The 24,622-nt window shown below is 44.7% G+C and overlaps 2 protein-coding genes across 2 annotated transcripts in view; both read right to left on the reverse strand.

Annotated features, from left to right (window-relative positions):
* Window positions 1–24,622, reverse strand: part of JMJD1C (jumonji domain containing 1C) — a 1,023,975-nt gene that overhangs the window by 405,464 nt on the left and 593,889 nt on the right. The window lies entirely within an intron of this gene.
* LOC142502123 (disintegrin and metalloproteinase domain-containing protein 10-like) overlaps window positions 23,267–24,622 on the reverse strand; it is a 440,300-nt gene continuing 438,944 nt past the window's right edge. Inside the window, exon 16 of the mRNA XM_075612980.1 lies at window positions 23,267–23,580. Coding sequence (XP_075469095.1) covers window positions 23,459–23,580 — 122 coding nt within the window. The 3' untranslated portion in view covers window positions 23,267–23,458. The remainder of the gene's footprint in view (window positions 23,581–24,622) is intronic.

Raw genomic sequence — 24,622 nt, forward strand, 5'->3', positions numbered from 1 at the left:
CCACTATACCTATGGAAATGTTTCTCAGTGTATTACCGCTGGACACACAGAAGCGCTGCAGTTTAGAGCTACAATCTAGGTTTGTTAGTTAATTCTAATTCTTTCCTCACGCCCTTTGATGTAAGCCCTGTGGGAATGTCCCCCGCTACTATGGGTCTCTGCAGGAATCATTGATTTTAAGAAACTACTCACAGCACACGAGTGCGGAGCTTCACTGTTTCATTGCTTCACTGCGAAGGGGCAGGGCTGCCTAACAACGCTATATAGTCTTTTTTTTAAAAAAAACGAACAGAACGTTTGCCCTATGCTACCCTCACTGTACCCCTGACTCTAATACACTGACAATATCATCTGGGAACTCAGCGTACTGCGGGACTGTCTCCTGCCACTGTCTCACCCAACTGTGATATAGCCCGTCTACACATCCACCCCGCCTTCAGCAGGGGTTCCATGAGTATTCCCTGAAGCGACATAATCCAGTCGCAAAGTACCAAACTATTACAACGTGTGGGTAAATACAAAACTGTATATGATGGTGAAACACTTTAGCCACTAAAACTTGCCCACATAGTAAAGACACTGACTAACAGTATCGGTACACGGGGTCTACCAGGGCTTACATCAAAGGGCGTGAGGAAAGGCACGGCAACTGTTGCTACAACAACATAACAATGACTGCACTCATAATAAACCACCAGGTTTGCTGATTAAACGCAGTAATACTTATTGAGCTATATGCAGACACTGCAGGATTCACAAACTCACCTAGAATTGTGCCCGATATAATAGCGCAAACTGTAAACTCCCCGACATCCAAGTATCTGTACACGGGGTCTACGGGACAAAAATCAAGGGGCGCGAGGGGTGACACGGCAAATGTTGCCATAACTGGTATAATAACAACTGCCCCCGCAATAAACTACCAGAGTTTGAGACTAAGTGTAGCAATACACACCGAAGTGAACGCAGACACCTTAGAATTAACTAACAAACCTAGATTCTAGCTCTAAACTGCAGCGCTTCTGTGTGTCCAGCGGTAATACACTGAGAAACATTTCCATAGGTATAGTGGACATTAACCCCATCACTGCTGAGACACAATAATCGTGACCAGAATCAGGTAGCTACATACCATCAGTGCATATCTGCATCTGCACTAGGGCGATACTTACCCAGCCAGTCACATTGGATAGTCAAGAATCCTCAATACACTGTTGGTATGTGCACGGCGGATTCCAAACATGCACTCACTCATGGGACCACATACTGCCAGTGGAAACATTAGAGCACAGAGGCATATAGCAATGAAGATCTAGGCATAGGGTGTGAAACATTTCAGCACCACTAGGTGTCACACTTGAGTGATCTACATCCACTTCAGGACATATACTGGTATACCTTAGATATATGCTAAACATCCAAGACATTACAGTGAATCAATACAAGCTACATATACTGTATATCTACATCTGCTGATGGGCCCAGAGTAGTTCCTCTGGACCTACCGTTGTGACACAATTAGTGTCTTTTAACATAGTAAATACTAGTTCTTTAATATTTGCTATTTTTATTACACCATCACTAATTTGATTAATAAAAATTTTGTTAAACACAATTATTTATTTCCCCTGACCACATTTATTCTATAAAGGTCTGCGGTGCGCCTACAAAGGGATTCTTTCTGTGTACATCTTTAGATACACTCGTCATCAGTTCATGATCCACTCCCTAGGCAGCACGCCTCAACAACAAGGGGTTTGAGCGAGGTTCCTCTCTATAGCTATCTGGATGCCAGTGAGCTAAGGGATCTCAAAAAAGAATTTGACGAGACCCTGAATACCTTCAGTAGAGATATAGAGAGTAGAAAAAGGGCTAAATTCCTTCGAGATGCAAGGGACTATAACCTTGGAAAAGTGTACTACTAGCAGTGGAAGGAGTTCCGGAGAGCGGATCATCGGTGGCGTGGTCAAAAGTCATCAAGACCTCCTGCATATACAGAGGTATTCGACTCACCAGAAAGCGATTCGTCAGCTGGAACAGCACCTCGTTTTTTAGAGGTGGCACTAGGGGTTGACGGGCTGGGCGCAAACACCGCCATGACCGACCAACCACGGAGAGGGATGCAGACACGATCCCACGTCTCTTGGTGGTAAATATCTCAGACAAAATTCTCTCAGACTAACAGTTACAGGTATTGAATTAAGGTCTCTCCTTTGTCTCAACCATGGTTATTGATCCTTTTGATCTAGCGAAATTCTTTAGAAACATCAGACTTAAGGCATTTTTTTCTAAGAATCCCACCAGCACACCCGCTCCCAGTTCTGGTGTAGATGACACCACACCGTTTCATCTATTAACTAAAGAGTGTAAGGTCAAAGGGACATTTAACCCCCCACCCACCAATTACATTGTAGAAACTTTCATTTCACTGGTACGCCATGAGATGGTCCTCTTGATAAAAAGTGCCCCCAGTACGCAGCACACCAATTTTTCTAAACAGAACAGTTGTCATTAGAGAGTTGTCAACAGATACGTCTATTGTAATCAAGCCTATGGATAAGGGTGGTTCCGTGAACAGGGACTATTACAGGGGTGAGATACTTAGGCAATTATTTTACGGATCTAATTATAGGTTAGTAACCCACAATCCAACTGCTGAGGTAGCCACAAGAATTTTGCAAACAGTGATGATGGCCCTGGAGTGTGGGGTCATTTGTGGTAGGCAGAGATATTTCCTTATCAAGACCTAGATAGGAAAGGTATACAGGGATATACCAAATAAGTATACATGGGAAGGATGTTGATCCAGGGATTAATCCGATTGCCAATTCTTGGAGTCAGGATGGAATTTATTTTTCCCCTTATGAGATATCCTTGGATGATATGACTCTGGGGTTTTGTTTGCCTTCCTCTGGATCAATAAGTATAGATATATGATAAAATATCTGTTGTCTAAATTTAGCATAGGTTGAACTTGATGGACGGAAGTCTTTTTTCAACCTCATCTACTATGTAACTATGCAACTATGTAACTATGTAAGGACCCGATAGTACCAGTTATATATATATATACTACCCAAGATTCACAAGAATCTAGTGAAGCCTCCAGGATGCCCCATCGTTGCAGGGACGGATTCAATCTTTCAACCATTAGCAATCTTCATAGATAAGCTATTACGTCCACTGGTGGTAGAAGCACAATCCTATATACAGGATACATCGGATTTTCTGAGAAGAATCAATGCTTTCTTTGTCGTTAATGAGAAAGTGTTTCTGGTACTCCTTGATGTGAACAGCTTGTACACCTTGATTCCTCATAATGAAGGGGTTCGGGCGGTACAGTCCGCTCTCAATGACAACAGGCTGTTCAAACCCAGGGAACGTATGTTTATTGTGGATCTGCTTAAAATTATTCTTCGTGACAATTACTTCATGTTCGAAGATAATTTCTATATACAGTGTCAGGGTACGGCCATGGGGTCGAACATGGCACCCACATATGCCAACATCTACATGAATGACTTAGAGGATCAGTTTGTCTATAACCATCCATCCTTTCTGACTTCTGGGCATATGTGGGTGGTATATATTGATGACATCTTCCTTGTCTGTGTGGGCACAGAGGTTGATCTCCTAGCTTTCATAGGAGACCTCAATTCATCTTGGCCCACTATCAGTTTTACTAACATTATCAATAGGACAGCAATCAACTACTTAGATACCACTATACGTATTCTTGATGGGAAATTGACCTCTGATGTCTACACCAAGTCCACTGATAAGAACAATCTGTTACATTTCACAAGCTTCCACCCCCCCTGGTTCCATCAAGGGTTTACCGTTTAGCCAGTTTCTCAGTGCAAGAAGGATTATTAGCACCCCCGAGACAATATCTGCACGTTTAGATTCTATGCAAAGGAAGTTTGTAGATAGGGGCTATCCTGTTCCGCTTCGTAGGGAACAGCGTCTAAAACTGAAATCCCTGATAGGAGCGTCCTTATACAGAAGGGACCTCGCGTCACTGGAACTAAGAGAGATTTCTCCATCCCTTTTGTTTCCACTTACAATACTTGGAGTGGACGTATTAGGAATATTAGTCTTCACCAATGGCACTAATTAAGTACCGATGCTTCATTAGCACCTGTTTTATCTGCTAAACCATTGTTCTCGTACAGAAGGGGTGAAAACATAAGAGATCATCTTATCAAGCTGATTTAGGGAGTTTTACCACTAAACAAACATTTTTGGGTACACCTCGAGTTGGTTGCTACAGATGTAGTTGTGCTCAATGCAGTAATATGCAAAAAAGAGACACTTTCACCCACCCTAGGACAGGTAGGAAGTGTCAAATCAAGAATTTCTACACTTGTCTGTCCTGCAAGGTTGTTTATCTCATTAAGTGCCCTTGTGGCATGGGGTATGTGGGGGAGACCACCCAATGTATCAAGGATCGGATTAGAAAATTCAAGGCTGCAATCCGTGGTGGTGATGAGGAAGCTCCAGTGTCACACCACTTCACACGGGCTGGGCACACAGTGAGCCAACTGCGGTTTCAGATCATCGATGGTGTGGAAAAGATGCGACACGGCGGCAAGGGGTTTAAATACTCCTCATTTTGGGGAGAACCACGGACTCAACCCAGCAGACAGCAGTTTTCCAGTGTTCCAGTCATATTGTGAGCCTGTTTCCTTTGAGCCTGGACTTGTTTTGTCCCTTTGCTTGGGTTGCCTTATGCGTTTGGACTCTGTTTGGTTATCATATTCGTTTGAGCTTTACTTTCTATCTAGCAGCTCTGTGATTTGACTGCATGTTGATTGACACTTTTTAGGCTTATCCCTTTATTGAGCTAGTTGAGGTCATTTGCTTGGAGGCTAGGATGTAGGGGGAGGGATGTACCTGTGGTTCTTTAGACCATAGGGACCAGGCAGAGCCCCCCTCTACGTACCTATTGATTTATCCTCAGCTTTTCTGTTATCCCCTCTTCCCCCCCCCCCCTCCTCACCTACTTCCCTACCATTGTTTTCCCACCCCCTGCCTTCCCCTATCCACATCCTCCACTTTCCCTTTAAGTGCCATTCAGCACTCGGAGTACGGTTTACTCCTACATCTTTCATTCTGTACATTTTTATATTATATGCTTTCACATTAAATATTAATTGCAGATGATCTGTTTTTTCTATTTTTGTGTGCTGGGAACTATTTTGTTTATTATTAGTGTTTGGAAAGGTGAGGGCCCTCCCTTGTTCCCGTTGCACCACTTCCGTAGCTACGTTCCTCCTTGTTTATTTCTTTTTTATAACTTGTATTTTATTGGTTTGCAAATCACAATAAAGGTATACAAAACATTCAACATATTTTTGTGAGTTACCAATATCCTATGTATATTTCAATTTGTATCATATATGAGGTAACCAAAATAGGACAACAAAGTTGGGGAAAGGAAGGAAAGGGTGGGAGGGTGGGTTGGGGGAGGGTAGCCACGGATCCGTCCGAGTCTACACTTCCCATGTCTTGGAATCCGATCTCTGTAGAATGAGTGAATCTTTGAATCTTTTGTTTTTCTTTTTGTATTATCTTCATTGATACTTTGCAGGAGCTCGACTCGCCAAGCCATCAAAGGAGAACGCATCTGCAACTATTAAAGCATTATCGTGGTTATCTCTACCCCTGGGATGTCTGTCTGGGCTAGCCACGGTGTCCAGACTTTTAGATAATTTTCGCCCGTGTTGTTAACTAAACTCATCATCTTTTCCATCTGGCACACATGCCAAATTCTATTCCGAATCTTGGGGATTAAAGGAATTACATCTTGTTTCCATGATGCTGCGATCTCACCCCTCGTAGCTGTTGCGGTGTGCAATTAATTTGAGTTTGAGTTTTGCTATTCCCTGTATTGCTCTGTTCAGTAGGAAGAGCCAGGGATTTAGAGGAATTACGAGGCCCTAGATCCTCTGTAGCCAATCTTTAATCTTGTCCCATATGGGTACCAAACAGGGGCAAAACCACAGCAGTTGTAACAGGTCTGCGGATTCCCCATACTATCATGGGCACAGCGGGGAGAATACTTGTATGAAATGTGATAATTTAAGCCGGGTATGATACCACCTCATCAGGACTTTATATGCATTCTCCTTCAATGTTGTGGAAATCGAAGTCTTGGAGGCCGCTGACATGATCTGCGTCCATTCTTCTAGTTCCAGGACCTCACCCAGGTCGTTTCCCACTTTAGCATATACGTAAATTTCTGCGTTACCTTAGTGCTAGAACCGACCACTTCTCTGTATAATAATAATTTGTCTCTCTAAGACAGATCCTTTCAAATGTTGTCAGGGGGGGTGTGGTTTTAGTTTGTCATAGAAAGCTCTTATCTGGAGGTATATTTATATTTCCGAATCTGGGATATTATTGTCCGAGATAATTTGTGCGAATGGTTTGATTTTGTTATTTCCTTCCAGATCTTTAAAACGTGTTATACCATTTTTTTTTACAAATTGAAAAATTTGCGCTATCCATGCCTGGAGCAAAGTTTGGGTTACCCCAAAATGGAATAGGTAAAGAATACGTGGTAGTAGGTTTATCTTTACACTATATATTTTGCCAATCCAGGAGATATAAAAATTTTACCATCTCAGCCCGGAATAGCTTGAGATAATTTGCTTTGTACACCGAATTATAATTTTTAGTGATATGTACTCCTAAATATTTGATAGATTTCTGTTGCCAATTGAAATTGAAATGAATGGAAATAAGTTTTTCTAATGGTTTTGGTAAGTTTATATTTAAGGTTTCTGATTTAGACTGATTTATCTTAAATCCTGAGATTCTATTAAATTTACCTAACAAATCAAAGAGGTTGGGAAGCGACGTGAGGAGTTTAGATAACATCAGAAGGACGTCATCTGCGTATAGGGAAATTTTGTGGGTCTGGTTCTTAAATTCCAAGATGGAGATATCTGGATTATCACGAATTTGGGCTGCTAGTGGCTCCATACATAGGGCAAAAAGCAGGGACGAAAGGGGCGAAAGGGACTGGACACCGAACCAACGTGTCCTTTAGACCGCAAGTATTCGGTCCTCAGAGTCCCAGAGGTCTTCTGTGACTGGCCTGAGAATTTCCAGGTCAGTGGTTGATGGCAACATAGCGAGGACCAGGGTTGAGCAAATCCAGCCCCCGGCCCTGCATACATTATAAAGCATAACCGTATTTATATATAACATGTAAACATTCCTGCCTGCCCATATGCACACCCCAGGTGTACCCTTTAGTCTCTGATTGTGGTTCAACCCCACTTCTTTTATACTCGGCTACAGTGTTCTGTCTGTATGGCTCCTGTGAAGCTTAGTCTGTCCTCCTGCCTTTACTCTATCATTCTTTTCTGTAATCTCTGTGTTTATCTATATATATCCCACTACTTTTTTTTTAATTGTCTCTATCTTGTCCTAGTTCTATGAAACGATAGATACCCTTGTATATCTTGTATATCTCTGTCTCCATACGCATAAACATTCTGCAAAGATATATACCTGTGTCTATTCTTGTGTCCCTACGTATAAACCTCTCTTTTCATATGTGACTCCTTTACACCAGGGCCATATATCTCAAGGTTAAACTATATTTCCTCTCCAGGCGTGTATACTTAATCTACCGCTAACCTGACTTGGGTCGTTGGGTTGTATACCTATCTCATCGTGTGTGTAACTTGCTAAAGCTATATTTGTGATACGACTCCTGTAATCAACTGTGACCCGGCGCATGAGGGAAGGAGAACAGCATCATGTCTCTGCTATATACACTCCTGGCTATTGGTGGGTCCCTATATCTCCCGTGTATTATTACTAGGTGACCCCTAGCTGTATCTCATTTGTGGGGGGCTCTGGGGTCTAGGTGTACCATAGGTGTTCTAATGTCTTCATTCCCCTCATCTGCCTCAGTTCGGTGTACACCAAGACCTAGGTGTCACGGTGACTTTATGGCAGGCTGTAATTTACACACAAATATATATATAATATATATTTATAACTGGGTCTGAACTGGGACGAGACTTAGATATGATAAAATATAATTTATTCCTTGATAAAGGTGAACACATCAGATATACAAATAACAGGCAAAATATAGACAGTTACTTAAAATGGAAATGATGAAGCAGTCATATCTGGACTGGCAGTTCATACAGTACTCTTCATAGTCATCAAGACACCAAAGACATGAAAGACCTCTGGCATGAAGACATTGCATAGCGTTTCTCTCAGCAATCAAGATGGTATAGAACAGACAAAGGATAAATGGTGGACAACAGTTTATAAACCTTTTGTGCCCTATCCTTAACATTGAGTACAGTGGATTGGTTTTCAATTAACTCTAGCCACTCATTAACGTGGGAACACAATTTGATACATGCCCCCCTGCTAGCTGGTACATGCGCAGTAGAGCTCTGGGGTCTCATTTCTGTAACCCCTCCTCTGCATCAGGAATGCCAGCTAGTCTACCAGATTGGATTCCTGGCAGGAAATTCTTTGTTGTGAGGTGTGAACTGGAACACTTGAAGACTGCTCTGGTTTGAGTAATCTCAGCCCTCATGTAAATAGTAGAGGTGACAAAATCCTTTGAACCATACTTAAGTCCTAGACATTGGGTCGCCTTTCTGGCCATATGCTACCCTGGTATGCAAAGGAATTTCCTCTGGGTTTTACCCATACATTGAAACACAGTATGAAAGATAAAACATAAACATTTTAAAATATCCGGTTCCGTTAGGTCCAGCAGGTCCAAACTTCCCAGTTCTCAATGCCGGAACTGGGACACCCTATGGTCCAATTTGCGACTTGCTACGACCTTCGGAACCGGAGATACACAAATACATTTAAAACCGTTTCACATTTTAATACAAAAATCTCCGCTGTAAATTAAATCACGTTTTTTCACTAAATCCCCATTGAAAACAACGGGCTTCGTCGCCATAGACTTTCAATGGCAAACCGCCGCCGTTGGCGGCTATGGGAATCCACCGCCATAGACTTTCAACGGGGCGACGCCGCAGTTGAAGTCAATGGGGGTTTTCCGCAATAGCCGGTCAATGGGGTTTGGCCGCCATTGGAGTCTATGGGAAAAGTCCCGAACTTTCAAGGGGGTCCATACTCCGTCAGGTTGGTCCAAGAGGGTCAAGTATGGTTCTGCAGCGATGCCGGAGCAGTGGCTACAGATACCCCAAACCCTGATCCTCTGGGCCCTCCGGAACCGGAGCTATGGATTACCAATTTTCAGCTTTTCACACTTAGCCGTTTTCTTGAGCTGTTTCTGCCGCCGCCATTGGAACCTATGGCGTGACCCGCTCTTCTCGGTTCGACCCTTATCGGGGGTCCAGGATTCGGGGACCCGGTGGTGGTCGAGTGTGGGGAGGTCTAGGAACTAGGGGCAGAAAGAATTTTATTTCTAGGTGCTCTAGAACTGTTTATTCCCACGCCACTTGTCGTTGAACTTGGCTAATCAGTGATCAAAGCTCTCCTATTGAAAATGTTTCCGCTTTGTGGTTAAGCGGTTTGGACGGCAGCCAACTCGTTCCTGGAAAGCTCCTTCGAGGATTTCCATTGAAGTCAATGAGCCCATTGACTTACAATGGGAAACCGCCGCTCCTCCTCTCGGACGCCATCTGCTGGTCTTCTCAGGAAACAGGACCCAAACAGCAAGATTCACCATTGAAACACATGGAGCTCAATGGCGGCCTATGGGAGCCTGCAAAATGGTTCCTGAAAAGGCGGGAAAATTACACAAAGGGCTATAATCACTAAACAACTATTAACCCTTGTGCTCCCGGATGAATCCTAGTGTGTGTGTGATGTAGATACTGATATAACAATAAAACGGGAACAGTGGAATATACATTTTTAGGTTATGACAAGGGTTAAATCACATTTCTTGGCCTCAGCCCAGTTAACTCCTTGTCTCCCTGGTGGGGTTAGAGGGTGGCCAATTGCGGTCTAACCACTTTAATCCCAGGCCAAATCCTCCCCATCGTCACACTAGGTACTACTGTTGTTTTTCGGTTCTGTGCCTCGCCAGCTACTCTACCCACCCCTACCAATGTCTTGTGTAGAGTCGGATAACACCTTACTTTATTCATTTGGGGGGGGACAAGCCTCTTTAATAGGACAGGGGTATTCTATCTTCCGATCTCGGGATCTGATGTGGTCTGCAGTCTCTCGGGCACTGGCTGGTGCTTCAATGTAACTTACTCTTGGCATACAAGATGGCCGCCACCTCTGGTTGAAACTTTGAACAAACAAAACTTTATTCAGTTCCTCTATCGACAAACGGACACTCCAATGGCATTGCCCTTTTAAGACCCAATTGATCCTTAATTGGCATCAATTAAGGGACTTTTCTTGCAGTTTCTGCACCGCTGACGTCACTGTGTTCTAGGCTGGGTCCGGGGAGGATGCCTTTGCTTCTTCCAGGTTAGTAGATTAGATTCCCAGGCCCATCTTGTGCAGGAACTACTCCTGCTCTTCGGGGTATTTCATGGTTATGGCCGCTCCATTTTTGAGCACCAGTAGACCAAATGGGAAGATCCAGCGGTACCGGATCCTATTATCCCGCAACATTTTGATCACTGGTAGGAGGTTTCTCCTTTTAGATAATGTGGTTGGCGAGAGGTCTTGGAAGATCAGCAGTTTGGTTCCCGCAAATTCTACCATTCCTGCAGCTGGAGATCTGGCAGATCGCCTCCTTTATTTTGTAATAGTGAAGCCTCACTATTATATCGCGTGGGGGATCACCTGTCTGGGGTTTCGATCAGAGGCCCGGTGACACCTGTCCATGTGCAGGTCTTGCTCTGGTTTATCCGGGAAGATTCTTATCAGCCATCTTGAGATATAATCCTCTGGGTCCGTTATCTCTTCTGGAACTCCACGTACCCTTATATTATTTCGCCGATCCCTATTTTCCGTATCTTCCTGCTTGTCAGCAATTTCAGTGATTAGGGATTTTAGATGCGCTGTCGTCTTCTCGTTTTAACGAAGAGCTTTAACCGTGGAGTCCAATCTCTTTTCTCTTTCATCTGTCCGGTCCCCGATGTTATTTCTATCTTTCCTTAAATCTGCCAGTTCCTTGCGGAAACAGTCTTTTATTTTGTTGCAGATTTCTCGCAGGTCACTCCTTGTAACTGTCTCCTTAACTCTCTCTTCCCTCTGCGGCCGCAGAGTTTCTTCCTCCTCCGAGTCTGTCCCCGTTTGCGGTGCCGGCATTGCCGCTCTCTCCATTCGTGCCATTTCAGATTTATTAAAATAGTGAGTCAGGGCGGTTGAGGATTTCCTCTTTTTTGGTCTCGTTTGCATCTCTAGAAGATCCTTTTATTCGTGTAGTACTGTATGTCCTGATTTGAGTTTTATGGTTTTGCTCTTTATTTTTGCTGTATAAGTGCCGCGGGTTCTGGAGCTCACAGACCAAGCATCCATTCCTTTAGCCCTCGCGCATGCGCCTCCCTTCCTTGTTTATTTCATATAGTGCTGTCTACTCCCAATATTGTTTTGCTTTATGCTTTTGTGCTGTGTACTGTTAAGTTACACAATGTTACGCTTGTGCTCCTACACACAAGCCGAGAGAAGGGAAGGGACCCGATAGCGAGGTGGGGAAGCCGCAGGAGAACCGATATAGGAGAAGTTGCCGCGCAGCTGGGGATCGGCGCACATAGTCACGTGAGCGTGCCGTGCACAGGAGAATGCGTGACGCATCCAGAGGTGCGGAGAGAAGCTCAGAGACATGACTAGCCCAGCTACATGTGCGCGCCTGCACTGGCAGCAGAGTGGGATGCGCGTGTTCTCAGGCACCAATACGGGAGTGTGGATATGCCACTAGTGAGGAGCAGGGGAGGATAGAGTCCAAGGCACAAGGTCACAAGGGAATAGCTTCTTGGAGGACGTCCAGCCTCCTTAAAGGCATAGTGCCAGAAACAGCGAAACTAAATACAAAGTAAGGGTTCTTAGTTTAATTCTTTGGCCAAAGAACTATAAACCCTACTCAGCAGGTCCTACACTACCCGCACGGTAAACTAACCTCAGTAATAGAATGAGTGACTGTCCCAGTCTTCCGGAATACAAAGAAGATGAATACAGGTCCCAGAGGAAGTTCAGGCAGGAACAGCATAGAGTACTGGGGTGGTACATTGCTGGAACCTGGGCAGGTAGCAACTGACTTATTTAAAGGGCAGCTGCAGCTGTTAGCAATGAGAGCCAGAGAGATGCTTACTTCCTGTCAGCAGGAAGAGGGCAGGATTTCCCAGAAAACAGGATGGCGACGCTTGCTTCAGAATACTTAAAGACACAGAATCATGACTCGCAGCTAGAGGGTGTCGCCCGCCACACAGAGAGTCTTGACTCGCAGCTAGAGGGCGGCGCACACCATACAGAGAGACATCAGATAATCTTGACTCGCCGCTAGAGGGCAGGAATCAGAAGTTCAACAGGTAAGGAGGGAACACGCGCAGGGGGCGTGTTCCGCGCATCGTCACAGTACCCCCCTCTTTAGGATCGAACTCCGAGTGATCCATACCAGACTAGGGCGCAGCGATGCATAGGAAGATAGGAACACAGGCCTCTGTGTGGAGAGTAGCAGCAGGCCTCTGGGAACACAGGCCTCTGCGTGGAGAGTAGCAGCAGGCCTCTGGGAACACTCACTTGTAGGTAGAGGGCGGCACACGCCGTCACGTGTACGCGCCACGCGTGAGAGAATTCACGACGCAACCGGGGGTGGGCCGGGCCCCGTGATATGAGTAGAGGAACTGCGGGTACGTGCATGCTCTTTAAGGAGAGTGAGAACTGAGATGCGGCAGGTAAGGAGGGAACACGCCACAGGGGGCAAGTTCCCCAATTCCTTACAGTACCCCCCCCTTCAGGATCGAACTCCGAGCGATCCTTACAAGACTAGGGGGAAAATATTCCAGAGAAAGTTCTTACCACAGTTGTCAGCACAGTTGAGTCTTGGGAGATTCCAAGGAGCGGTCCGCAGAGTGTCTGGGCTGCTGTAGGAACAGGAACTAAGAACAGGGGCAGGACGTCTAAACAGCACAACCAGGGAACTCCAATAGAGCACTCCATGGTCCGGACCTCAAGCGCTCTCTCCTGGAGTAGGAGGAAAAACAATTCTGGATAGAACAAAGGAGAGAAATTTGGGTCTCCCAACGGTGAAGGGGTTCAGGAACAGCAGGAAAGGCGAGGCCACCTCTGGGGGTCCGTTTGTTTTTTGGCCCGAGCATAATGTCACGCTTGTGCTCCTACACACAAGCCAAGAGAGGGGAAGGGACCCAATAGCGAATTGGGGATGCCGCAGGAGACACGATATAGGAGAAGTTGCCGCGCAGCTGGGGATCGGCGCACATAGTCACGTGAGCGTGCCGCATGCTGGAGAATGCGCGACGCGGCCGGAGATGCAGAGCCAAATTCAGACATGACTGGCCCAGCTGCATGTGCACACATGCTCTGGCAGGAGAGCAGGAATGCGCGCGTTCTCAGGCACTAACGCGGGGTGTGGGTATGCCACTAGTGAGGAGCAAGGGAGGATAGAGTCCAGAGCACAAGGTCATAAGGGAATAGCTTCTTGGAGGACGTCCAGCCTCCTTAAAGGCATAGTGCCAGAAACAGCAGAGTGCAGCAAAACTAAATACAAAGTAAGGGTTCTTAGTTTAATTCTTTGGCCAAAGAACTATAAGCCTGCTACGATGTCAAGGTAAACCCTACTCAGCAGGTCCTACACTACATGCACGGTAAACTAACCTCAGTAGTAGAATGAGTGACGGTCCCACTCTTTCAGAATCCAAAGGAGATGAATACAGGTCCCAGAGGAAGTTCAGGCAAGAACAGCATAGAGTACTGGGGTAGTACTTTGCAGGAACCTGGGCAGGTAGCAATTGACTTATTTAAAGGGCAGCGGCAGCTGATAGCAATGAGAGCCAGAGAGAGGCTTACTTCCTGTCAGCAGGAAGAGGGCATGATTTGCCAGAAAGCAAGATGGCGACGCTTGCTTCAGAAAGCGTAAAGACACAGGATTTTGACTCGCAGCTAGAGGGCGTCACCCGCCACACAGAGAGTCTTGACTCGCAGCTAGAGGGCGGCGCCCGCCACACAGAGAGTCTCGACTCGCAGCTAGAGGGCGGCGCACGCCATACAGGGAGACATCAGATAATCTTGACTCACCACTAGAGGGCGGCGATCAGAAGTTCAACAGGTAAGGAGGGTACATGCCGCAGGGGGCGTGTTCCACGCATCGTCACACACAATTCAATATATGTACAACAGTTTTGCATGTCCTCTAGCAAGTAGCTTATTCGACATTGGTTTTTTTTGCCCGCATATCACAGCTGAAACTTTGTGAATTTTATTGGCATGACTATTGTCATGGGGACCAGAACTTTTAACACCTAAACCACTGGGATCACTGTCACCAGACAGAACACAGAAGTTTAATAAACTAAAGTTTATTCTGGCAAGTCAGCAAACACACAAAATAAATAAAAACTGAAACACTCACCACCTGGGTGCCTGGGGGCAAGAAACTAGCCTCAACTAGGTGCAGGGGCCTGCTTCAGAAGACTTGCCCTGAACATCTTCCTCGGCTTCTCTGTCATGCACAGTGCTATTTCACACAGAGCACTTTTGAATCTCCCTGCCAGCCGTGTCTTTCGAGCAGCTGCAATGTTGTTCTGGTACCTTGATTGGCCATACTCCTTACATAGCCTTCGGTTCCTATACTTAACATGAAGCAGGGGCCGCAGACCAATCAGAACACGGATCATGATAACGCAGCCAGTCGGAGGACAAGGGCTCGCCCGGCTGCGCCAATCAAATGAGGGGGCCGGCTTAGGTACTGTGAACCACCCACAGCAGAGAAATGCCGGCAAGCAGGGAATTAGAATTTGCCAATGGGAATCGTGCCTACGGGGCTCAGACCCGGCAATGGTTCCCCTGGCTAGCCCCATACTGCCCGCTGGGTTGGCGCCTCAGTGTCTATGGGGAACAAAGGTCCTGCCCCGCTGAGAGCCAGTCCCTACACCTGATTACCAGCCCTTCCCCGCTCACCATTTGTTCCTGTACTTAACTGTTCCCAGCCTTTGTCACAACCCGACATTTCTCTGCTGACAGCCCAGTTCCGTGAATTACTCCGTCTGCATACAGAGAAATGCTAATACCACAAATACAAGGTATTTGGTATGAAGAAAGGACAGTTGGTCCTGAAACGTCACTGTGCTCACTGACTCTGATGTATTGAATACAAATAGAAGTTTTTGGACTCTATTTTAGGGCTCTATGCAGTAAGCGCCGATAAGGCTTTTTTCGGCATTTTTTGCCCTCCCGATTCAGTTAGTGCCGATAAGTGGGAATTATCGGCAACTTTTCCTCCCGATAAAAAATTATCGGCATCCGGCTGCCGATAAGCCACTTATCGGCACTTTTTGAACTCGGCTGAATTCAGGTAGCCCCGATCAGCTCTTCGGTGCTGATCGGCACTCCAGAATGGAGAGTTTATCGGGAATCCAGCCCGCCAACTAAAGTTGGCAAGTTGGTGGAGGAGAAGCATCGGCAAGGGCGACACTTAGAAAAAATCGGGCCTTTTTCCTGCCTGTGACTGATGTCGGGGGTCTCCGGAGCTGATACCCGCACCGGAGCCCCCCAGCATGCATCTGAGGCAGGAAAAATGCATGTACAGCCCACTTCATTACCTTAGCGGCTAACCGCTAAAGCAATGAAGGGGTTAACTCACCATGCCACGTTTATTGTGGGTAGCGGGGGTGGGTGAAGGGGGTATTTGGCCCTTGTTGTTTGTTTAGGGCTTGCAGGGGGGGTTGCGGATGCACTTAACCCCTTCACGACCGTAGCAGTTAATACCGCTATGGTCATGAAGGGGTTAAGGCCTCCCGCTACCCCCCGCAAGCCCTAAACAACCACCGTTGGGGCTAATACCCCCTTCACCCACCCCCACTACCCACAATAAAAAATAATCACACACAGCAGCCCCACACTAAATAAATAAATAAATCTAAATAAATAAATAAATATCTCTATATAAATAAATAAATATATATATATATATATATATATATATATATATATATATATATATATATATATATAACCCAACAACCCCTAACATACACATATATGCACATCAATGATACTATAGGTCGGCGGGGGCCCTCGGGTGTTACCCACAGCCCTACAGTACCAATTATGTGCCCCCCCAAATTAATGTCTAAACACATACATACTTATAAAGAAATACCCCCCCCTCCCCTTAACACATACAATATAGTAATGGCCACAATTACTATTATCCACAAAGGGATAATAGTGAATGTGCCCATTTTAAATACATAAACAGCAATAAATACATTAAATACATATAGCACTTACCACCCATGTCCGTCTGCCACGATGAAAGCCATCCTCCTCTTCATCCTGCCCATGCCCCCTCCGCTGCTGCAAAACAGACACAAGAATGAAAACATCCAATGTAATGTCCCCTAACCCCTTTATCACCATAGCGGTTATTAACCGCTACAGTCATTAAGGGGTTAACTCACCCTCACTCATCACTCGGGATGCCTACATACCCTCCAACACTAACCCCCCATCCCGTGAGGCATAACCACCCTCACCCACTACCCACAAGGGAGGCCTACCCACATACCCCCTCACCCCCAGTACCCACAATAAAAACAATACAGTGACCCACAATAAACATCATTATATTTAATAAATACATTACCCACCCCCTGTGCCCCTTCCATAAATACAAGATTTATCCTTTTACAAACAGGGTTCATAACGCAGCCCCACGCGAGTCCCCGGTGGGCTGGCAGGGCACCTGACAGACCTAGAGAGTACCAGCAGCCCTTTTCAAACAGGTTCTGGAGGCACCATGGCCCCCAGGTGGTCTCCTTGGGTCACCGTAGGCCACAATTGGGTCCCCACGGTAGGCCCAAGGTTGTCTGGGAGCCCCGGGTCAGACCCACAGGTGTCTGCAGGGCCTCGGGTGGTTCCCACGGGGGTCTGGGTAACTCACGAGTGCTCACTACGGGTCCGCGGTGCCCCCACAGAAGTGGGACCACACATCTTCATCCCCGCACCTATGGGTCGGCGGTGCCCCCACAGATGTGAGGCCACGCTTCATCCCCGCAGACTACGGGTCCGCGGTGCCCCCACAGATGTGAGGCCACCACTTCATCCCTGCATGTGTCACCCGTGGAACCACCAGCCTGGTACCCGTGAGATACCCGAGGAAACCACAGGTGGTCTCCAGAGGTCCCACGCAGAACCACGGAACAAACCCTGAATGTAAAAAAAATAAACCTGGCCTATACATTCAATACATACACCCCCCCCCCGCCAACACCTACAGTACAATAATGTGCAAAATAACTATTATCCAGATAGGGATAATAGATTATTTGCCCATTATTAAAAACATTAATTAGCATATTCAAATAAATTAAGTACTACTGACCTCATCAATAAGAAGTCTCTGTCGCCAGCAACATCCTTGACTTGCCCACAAAATACATAGCCAAAACAAAGCCAATACATTGCAATTGCATTCAGATATCAATTAACCCCTTAAACACCTTATAGGATAATAACCGCAAAGGTAATTAAGGGGTTAAGCCACACTGGCCCGATACCCACCCTTCACCCATGAATTTATACAGTGGATTCATCATGCAAATATATATGTATATATATATATATATATATATATATATATATATATACACAGAGAGAGAGAGATATGTATATATATATACACATACACATGATGAACCAATATACAAATAAATGTAGAGGGGTTAACAAAAACATGCTGTACTCCAAATAACACTTCTCCATACAGACACACTACAATAAAATTAATTTACTTTAATAATCCTAACTGAACTTACAATCACAATCATCAAATGCCAATCAAATACCTCTAATGCCAATCAACACATTGCATTTACATAGTATATATGATGCATCCAATCTATGCAGCATATACATTCTGCAAATGAATGTTAACAATAACATTGCAAGCACAATACAAATACCTCCAAACAAGTAAACTATTTTATCCAATCCAGTAAACATAAATCAATTACCATTCATTAATGACATCCCTAAACAATTTACATTCCATCCCTAACAATTAAACAATTAACAAATTCAAGCCTTTAACATAACAATTTTACCTGTGAAAAAATATATGTACCAACAAGAATACAAAATACAAAACGAAGCCTAACCCTGAACACAAGAACACCATACAATATCAACAATTACATCTATCTAATTGCAAAATACTTTAAACACAGAATAAAGCATAGCAGCATAGACAAATTATTTTAAAACACATGAAAGAAAGCTTTTAAAACAACATAATTTCTTACCCTGTATGTATATATCTCTCTAGACATACATACATACATACATACAGTGGCAAGAAATGATATACCACCAAAAAAAAAACACATGTTAAAAAAGTTTTTAAAAAAATTAACAAGTTAAATAAAATAAATTTCTTTAGTTCACTTACCATTACTTGGCCCCACCGACTCCCGTTGAACACCTTACTCACGTACAAAACCACCAGGCACAGGAACCCATAAAATAAAAAACCATAAAAAAATAAACATTACACTAAAAATCCAAATCAATCCACGGGTCTGCTAATTGTAATCCATCTTCATCTGTATTCTTCTTTCTTCTACCTTCTTCCGGGGTCTTCTTCCCGTCTTCGGCCACGCCCTGTCCTTCTTCTTCTGTAGGAGGTCCTTCCTCCTCGGCGTCTGGCTTCAAAATGAGACGACATAGGCTTTTAAAGGCCTATAACGTCACATTTTCATCATGGTTCCCACGGTCCTGATTGGGCCGTGAAAACCATGTGTTTTGGCCAAAAAAATAAATAAATATGACGTCACTTAAAGGCAATGAAAGCACAGCCAATCAGAATAGCTTTGCTTCAATTGCCTTTAAGATGACGTCATGAAAAGAAACATGGCCGGCCTCACATGGTACGGTAGCCAATCAGAGCGTGGGAAGTCTATCCCTACTCTGATTGGCTCTAGTACCATGTGACAGGCTTTCAATGACGTCACATCCGTTCTCCCCCAAGCCTCTGCCACATGGTATACTAGAGCCAATCCGAGTAGGGATAGAGTTCCCACGCTCTGATTGGCTACCGTACCATGTGAGGCCGGCCATGTTTCTTAACCCCTTCATTGCCTTAGCGGCTATCCGCTATGGTAATGAAGCAGCATTTATGTATTTTTAATAATATTGTGCGGGAGCAGGGGGTCCCCTGAGCTGAACCGCATTAATTTGTAGCTCAGAGACCCCCTGCTTCCCGAGTTACAGGCCCCAGTTTGGGGCACCGGTGCCAGTGTCGCCGCCATATTTATAGTGGGCACGTTGCGTATGGGATGCTATAAAGATAGCGGCGACACTGCCACCCGATGACACATACCGGGGCCTGTAACTCGGGAAGCAGAGGGTCCCTGGTCCACAAAGCAACGCGATTCAGCTCAGGGGACCCCCTGCTCACAGTACACTATTATTAAAAATATATTCATGCTGCTTCGCTACCATAGCACATAGCCGCAAAGGTAAGGAATGAGTCTTTATTGATATGTGTGTTTTACTCATAGTGTAGATGTGCAGAGGGTCTCCGGAGCTGAACCGCTTTGGTTTTAGGTCTGGGGACCCCCTGCTCCCCGAGATACAGGCCCCTTTAGGGGGTTCCGGTATCCCTCTGCTTTGTTTACATGCCGCGGTCACGTGATCGGGACCTTTAAATGCAGAGGGATACCGGCACCTCATAAAGGGGCCTGTATCTCGTGAAGCAGGGGGTCCCTGGACCTGAAACCAATGCGGTTCAGCTCCGGAGACCCCCTGCACATGTACACTATCAGTAAAAGTTGTTTATAAATACTTTATTTTTTGCCGATGTTTGCGCTGAGAGAGCGGCTTGTCTCTCTCTGCTGGAAACATGTATCGGCACAAAAGACCTATCGGAAGGCTTATTGGGAGCCAGGCTGTATCGGCAGTTTTGCTTTCGCAGTGATTCGGTAGGGATCGGAAGGATTCGGCCCTTACTGAATACTGCGAGGGCAAATCGCCAAAAAAAGGCAACCCTTGCCGAAGAGATTTTATCGGGGCTTACTGCATGAGGCCCTTATTTTTTTGTGTGCTTCTAACCTACCTTTAATACTACAAATACATTTTCCTGGCTTGCTAACTGTATGGGGAAATACACTAATACAGGGAATAAAGTGCTTTTCCTTACAATACAATCCCCAGTCCCCAAAGCATACAGTTTACCCCCTTCCAGACATCACACAGTGATTAGCTCTTTTCTGGAAGGAATTATACAAAACATTACATACCGACCAAATGAGCGGCGGTCATTGAGGCCTCTGACCTACCTACATGTGTCACCCACTTTTCTCTTTTCACCACTATGCAAAGAAGCTATAATGCCCTCATCAGCCAAATAGATAGGTCTAGAGGACACTAAGTGATAATACAGTGAATTATTTTGTTCTCCATTGAAAAATCTGAATGTTTTCCTTTTTCACAATCCAAACATGTTTACCCTAGATTTAATTACTCAATTTGAAGCAGCAATCCCTTACAATACACACGGTTACATTTTTTGAGACTTTTTACATGTGGATACTCCTTTTTTTAAATTTTTTTTAAAATAATGATGGCGTCGTTTTTATTTAGGATTTCTATATCCAGAATGTAGGCTACAAGCAGCACCAGATTTAAGGCAATAAACCCCCCAATTGTATACCCCCAAACAGATTAACCTGTACTCCATGTGGTGAAACGAGTGGCACCTGGGAACATATATGATAAATAGTGATACCTGGGAAACATGCATATAATGAATTTGAATAATTGTTATATTTTTTATTTGCATATTTCCCTGTTATAATGCTCTTTGGTGGTATACTCTCCAGCTTCCCCTTGTCCCCTTTATCTCTCCCTAATTCACCTACAGTACCTTGGGGAGATGAGCATTTTGGCTGCGACTTTATAGGTTATATGCAAGCTCGTTCCTTAGAGAATAGCCCAAAAATATGTAATTTTTTGTTTTCATCATTGACATATTGCACAGAATTGCACAGCCAGCGACAAGTTGCACGGCTTAGATTTATGTGATTACTGCTTAGCATTGAGTTGCAGTACAATGCAAAACAGCAATTTTCGCATTAAAATAACATTAAATATGAAATTAATCTACACAATGGATATAAACAGACAACATAATTATAGTGTAATACGTCATTGAAAAAATATTATATGAAGCAGGTAAACCGTTGCACCCATAACAGTATTGTGATACAATACACGACCAGCCACGGGATCAACTATTTCCTTTCGCCGGTTATGTGATGTTTGAAAATTATTTTCTCATAAACTGCACCTCTTCTAAAACGTCATCATTACACATTACTTCGTGAGAGCAGAAATCGATAGTTTTTAAAACACAGAATATTTTTTTTAATTTTAGAACACCTAGGAGTTGGAACATTGAGGCGATATTTAACTCCGAGGAGAAGATAGATAAGATTTTGATATAAAGGATTGTTTTTATAGATTCCATAAATTGCTCAATGCAGAAATGAGACTGGTGGGACACGGTCACTCTCTTAAAATATCTTGAGGGCAAAAATCAATAAATTTGAAGTTGGAAAAAAATATATCTTGAGGGACAGAGTTCTGAGGACTACAAATCTTCAACTCTCTGAGTTTTGACCAAACAATGAGATTTTTAATAAAACAATGGCAAAAGATATGGGGTAATTGTTAATTCTAACTGCATTTAATTATAGCATGCAGGAGAGAAGCCCTTAGGCTGAGTCCCCGGTGGCGCGCGCTATGGCATGCGCGCCACATACCACAGCACAGCCCTCTATGGGGAAAGTCCCAGTGGCTGTGTGTGTGGGCGCGCAAAGCGCTGTGACGCGTATGCTGGCAGGGAAGACAAGAATGTTGTCTTCCCGTGTCGCGATGCGGTCACGTGGGCAGTGCGCAGCCAATGGAAGGGCAGATATGCCCTGTCATGGCCATGCACCCATCATGGCCCCGTCCCCGTGTTCCCCTAGTGATCCCCTACAGACCGCCGATCGCGGGTGTAGTCTCTGCACCGCCGCCATGCCGCGAGCACCTGTGCAGCAGGGAGGATGGGCCGTAGCCATAGAATGTTTCATGTAGAAATTAGAGGTACAATCCCAATTATAATCTTTTCAACAATCTAAGGCATTCAGTTCCTGAAGGAGGGGGGATTGAGTGTGTTGAAGGGGAATTGAGTGAGAGGACAGGGATTGGATTTGAGAGAGGGAGTGGTATTTAAGAGGGAGGGGGTTTGAGGGATTGGGATTGAGTGGGAAAAGTGGGGCATTGAGGAAGAAGGGGGAGAGAGGGGTGTAAGAGGGAGGGTGAGAGGAGGTGTGAGGGAGGGGGAATAGGAGGTGTAAGAGGGGGAGTGGGAGAGGTGGAGGTGTGAGAGAGCGTAAGAGTGAAGTGGAGGAATGAGAGAGGTAAAGAGTAAGAGGGGGAAGAATGAGGAAGGGGAGGGAGTGAAGGAGCAAAAGAGAGGGAGGTGAGTGAGTGAGCAAGAGACGGAGTGGGAGAGGGGGTGTAAGAGAAGAAGGTGCGGGAGAGGTGGGGGTGTTAGAGAGATAGGGGGCGGAAGAATGAGAGGAGGAGTGAGAGATTTGGGAGGAGATAAATACTTGGGGTGACAGAGAGGATGAGAGGGAGGAGTGAGAGAAGGGGGAAAGAAATAGAGGGGGTGAGAGTGAGGAGGTGTGTGAGAGGGGGTGGTGTAAGAGAAAGAGGAGGGCTCGCAAGCACTCCATCATGGCAGGCCCCAGTGGAAACTGTAGTTCTGGGTCCTGGGAAAACTGTCTGCTGCCCTGAGGAGAGGGTGTGGCTGAACAATATGTCACTTCTAAATCCGTCTGCTTAGCTTTTTTGAGCATAAGGAACTGGCTGCTGAACCATAATATTGCATTCTACTCTCTAAATTCTGTAACTGGAAGTATAAGCTGTGACGATACCAGTCAGGGCCAGAGAGTGCTTTTGTAACCCTATCTATGTAATATATGGGCTTTTTATGTTTTATGCTTTGTTAATTTGATCTGTCTGGTGTTCCGCCTTTAAATTACTCCACAAAACGCCTTAAAAAGAGTAACATGAATATTTGAATCAAACTGTACAAAAGTAACAACAAGAAGTCATAATATACGGTACCATTTTATATAGCCTTATGAAGTAAGAATCTGCACTTTGCTCCTCATGGTTATAAGGAGTTATATGCTGTTATATCCATTATATAATTCATAGATCACTGTCATTACAGCAGTATGCATTTATATGCATATAAGCTTTAAACTGAATTTTAAATTTTAAAGATGCATTACTACATTGTAGTGTCATATTGTAATTGTGCAGATGCAACATATAATTCTTCTTTTTCCCAGTAAACTATGTTGTCCCTCTGACGACCGTTATTACTCCTTGTAGATCTCTGTAGGTGTTTTTCTAGAAAATAAATAAACAGAAATAAAAATAAGTCCGTTTTGCTGTACATACAGTATTATACTTGTTGTAACATTAAAATCAGGTGTTAACATGGTCATGAGTTTTTCATCCTAAATTGTAGTTACCTACTCTAAAGTCCTTGGCTGCTGAAGGGGGGTATACCATTTTTTTTTTTAGCAAAATGAATAACATTTTCATCTTGCTTTTCTTATGGGCTGCAAAGTTGGAGCAAAAAGAAGATGCAAAAATAATGCACCACTTTTATCAAGTTAGAAAATACTATTAATTTCAATGGGAACAGAAGACCCTTTTAAATCTGGTGCCGTCTTTTTGCCCCAGCACTACATCCAGGAGACTTTGAATTACTCTCGTAATGCCGAGGTATCCAAGTACTTTGCTCCAGTTTTCCCCCTTGTGCATTGAAAAGAGGAAACATGAAGCGCATACTGTATTATAATGGGATATAAAGGGTATCACATTCTTTGTCTCTGTATTATAATGGGAGATAAAGGGTATCACATTCTTTGTCTCTGTATATATTTTTCCAGGTCTGAAGTAGCATATATATCTCTTGCTAAAAACTTGCAATAAATGTGAAATATTTGATTGCCATGCTTCAGACATATGATGCAGCCACATATAGATAATGATGCAGTGCATCCAAATAGCATTTTATTTACATTAGTACATTTCCTTTTTGGAGTTATATGTATGTATGTGTAAAAATAGAGTTTAAACAGGCTCTCTTAGGCTTCGTCCCTGGTGGCCGTGGCTGTGCACGCGATATGGCGTGCGCGCCGCACACAAGGCACAGCCCTCTATAGGGCAGGCCCCTGTTGGCGTGTGTGCGTGCACGCACAAGCCACGATGCACGACCGCCTTGGCCAAAAGACAAGATTTTCGTCTTTTGGCGCAACGGACGAGCATTGACCACGTCACACGGCGGTTCAGCCATGAGGACGAACCAGCCGCGTGACATCATGGCCGCGCCTCTGCCTCCCCGTCGCGAGTTGCATGGAGTCCTCCAGGTCGCGCTTATGCA

Source organism: Ascaphus truei, chromosome 8, assembly GCF_040206685.1.
Source record: "Ascaphus truei isolate aAscTru1 chromosome 8, aAscTru1.hap1, whole genome shotgun sequence".
Classification (NCBI taxonomy): domain Eukaryota; kingdom Metazoa; phylum Chordata; class Amphibia; order Anura; family Ascaphidae; genus Ascaphus; species Ascaphus truei.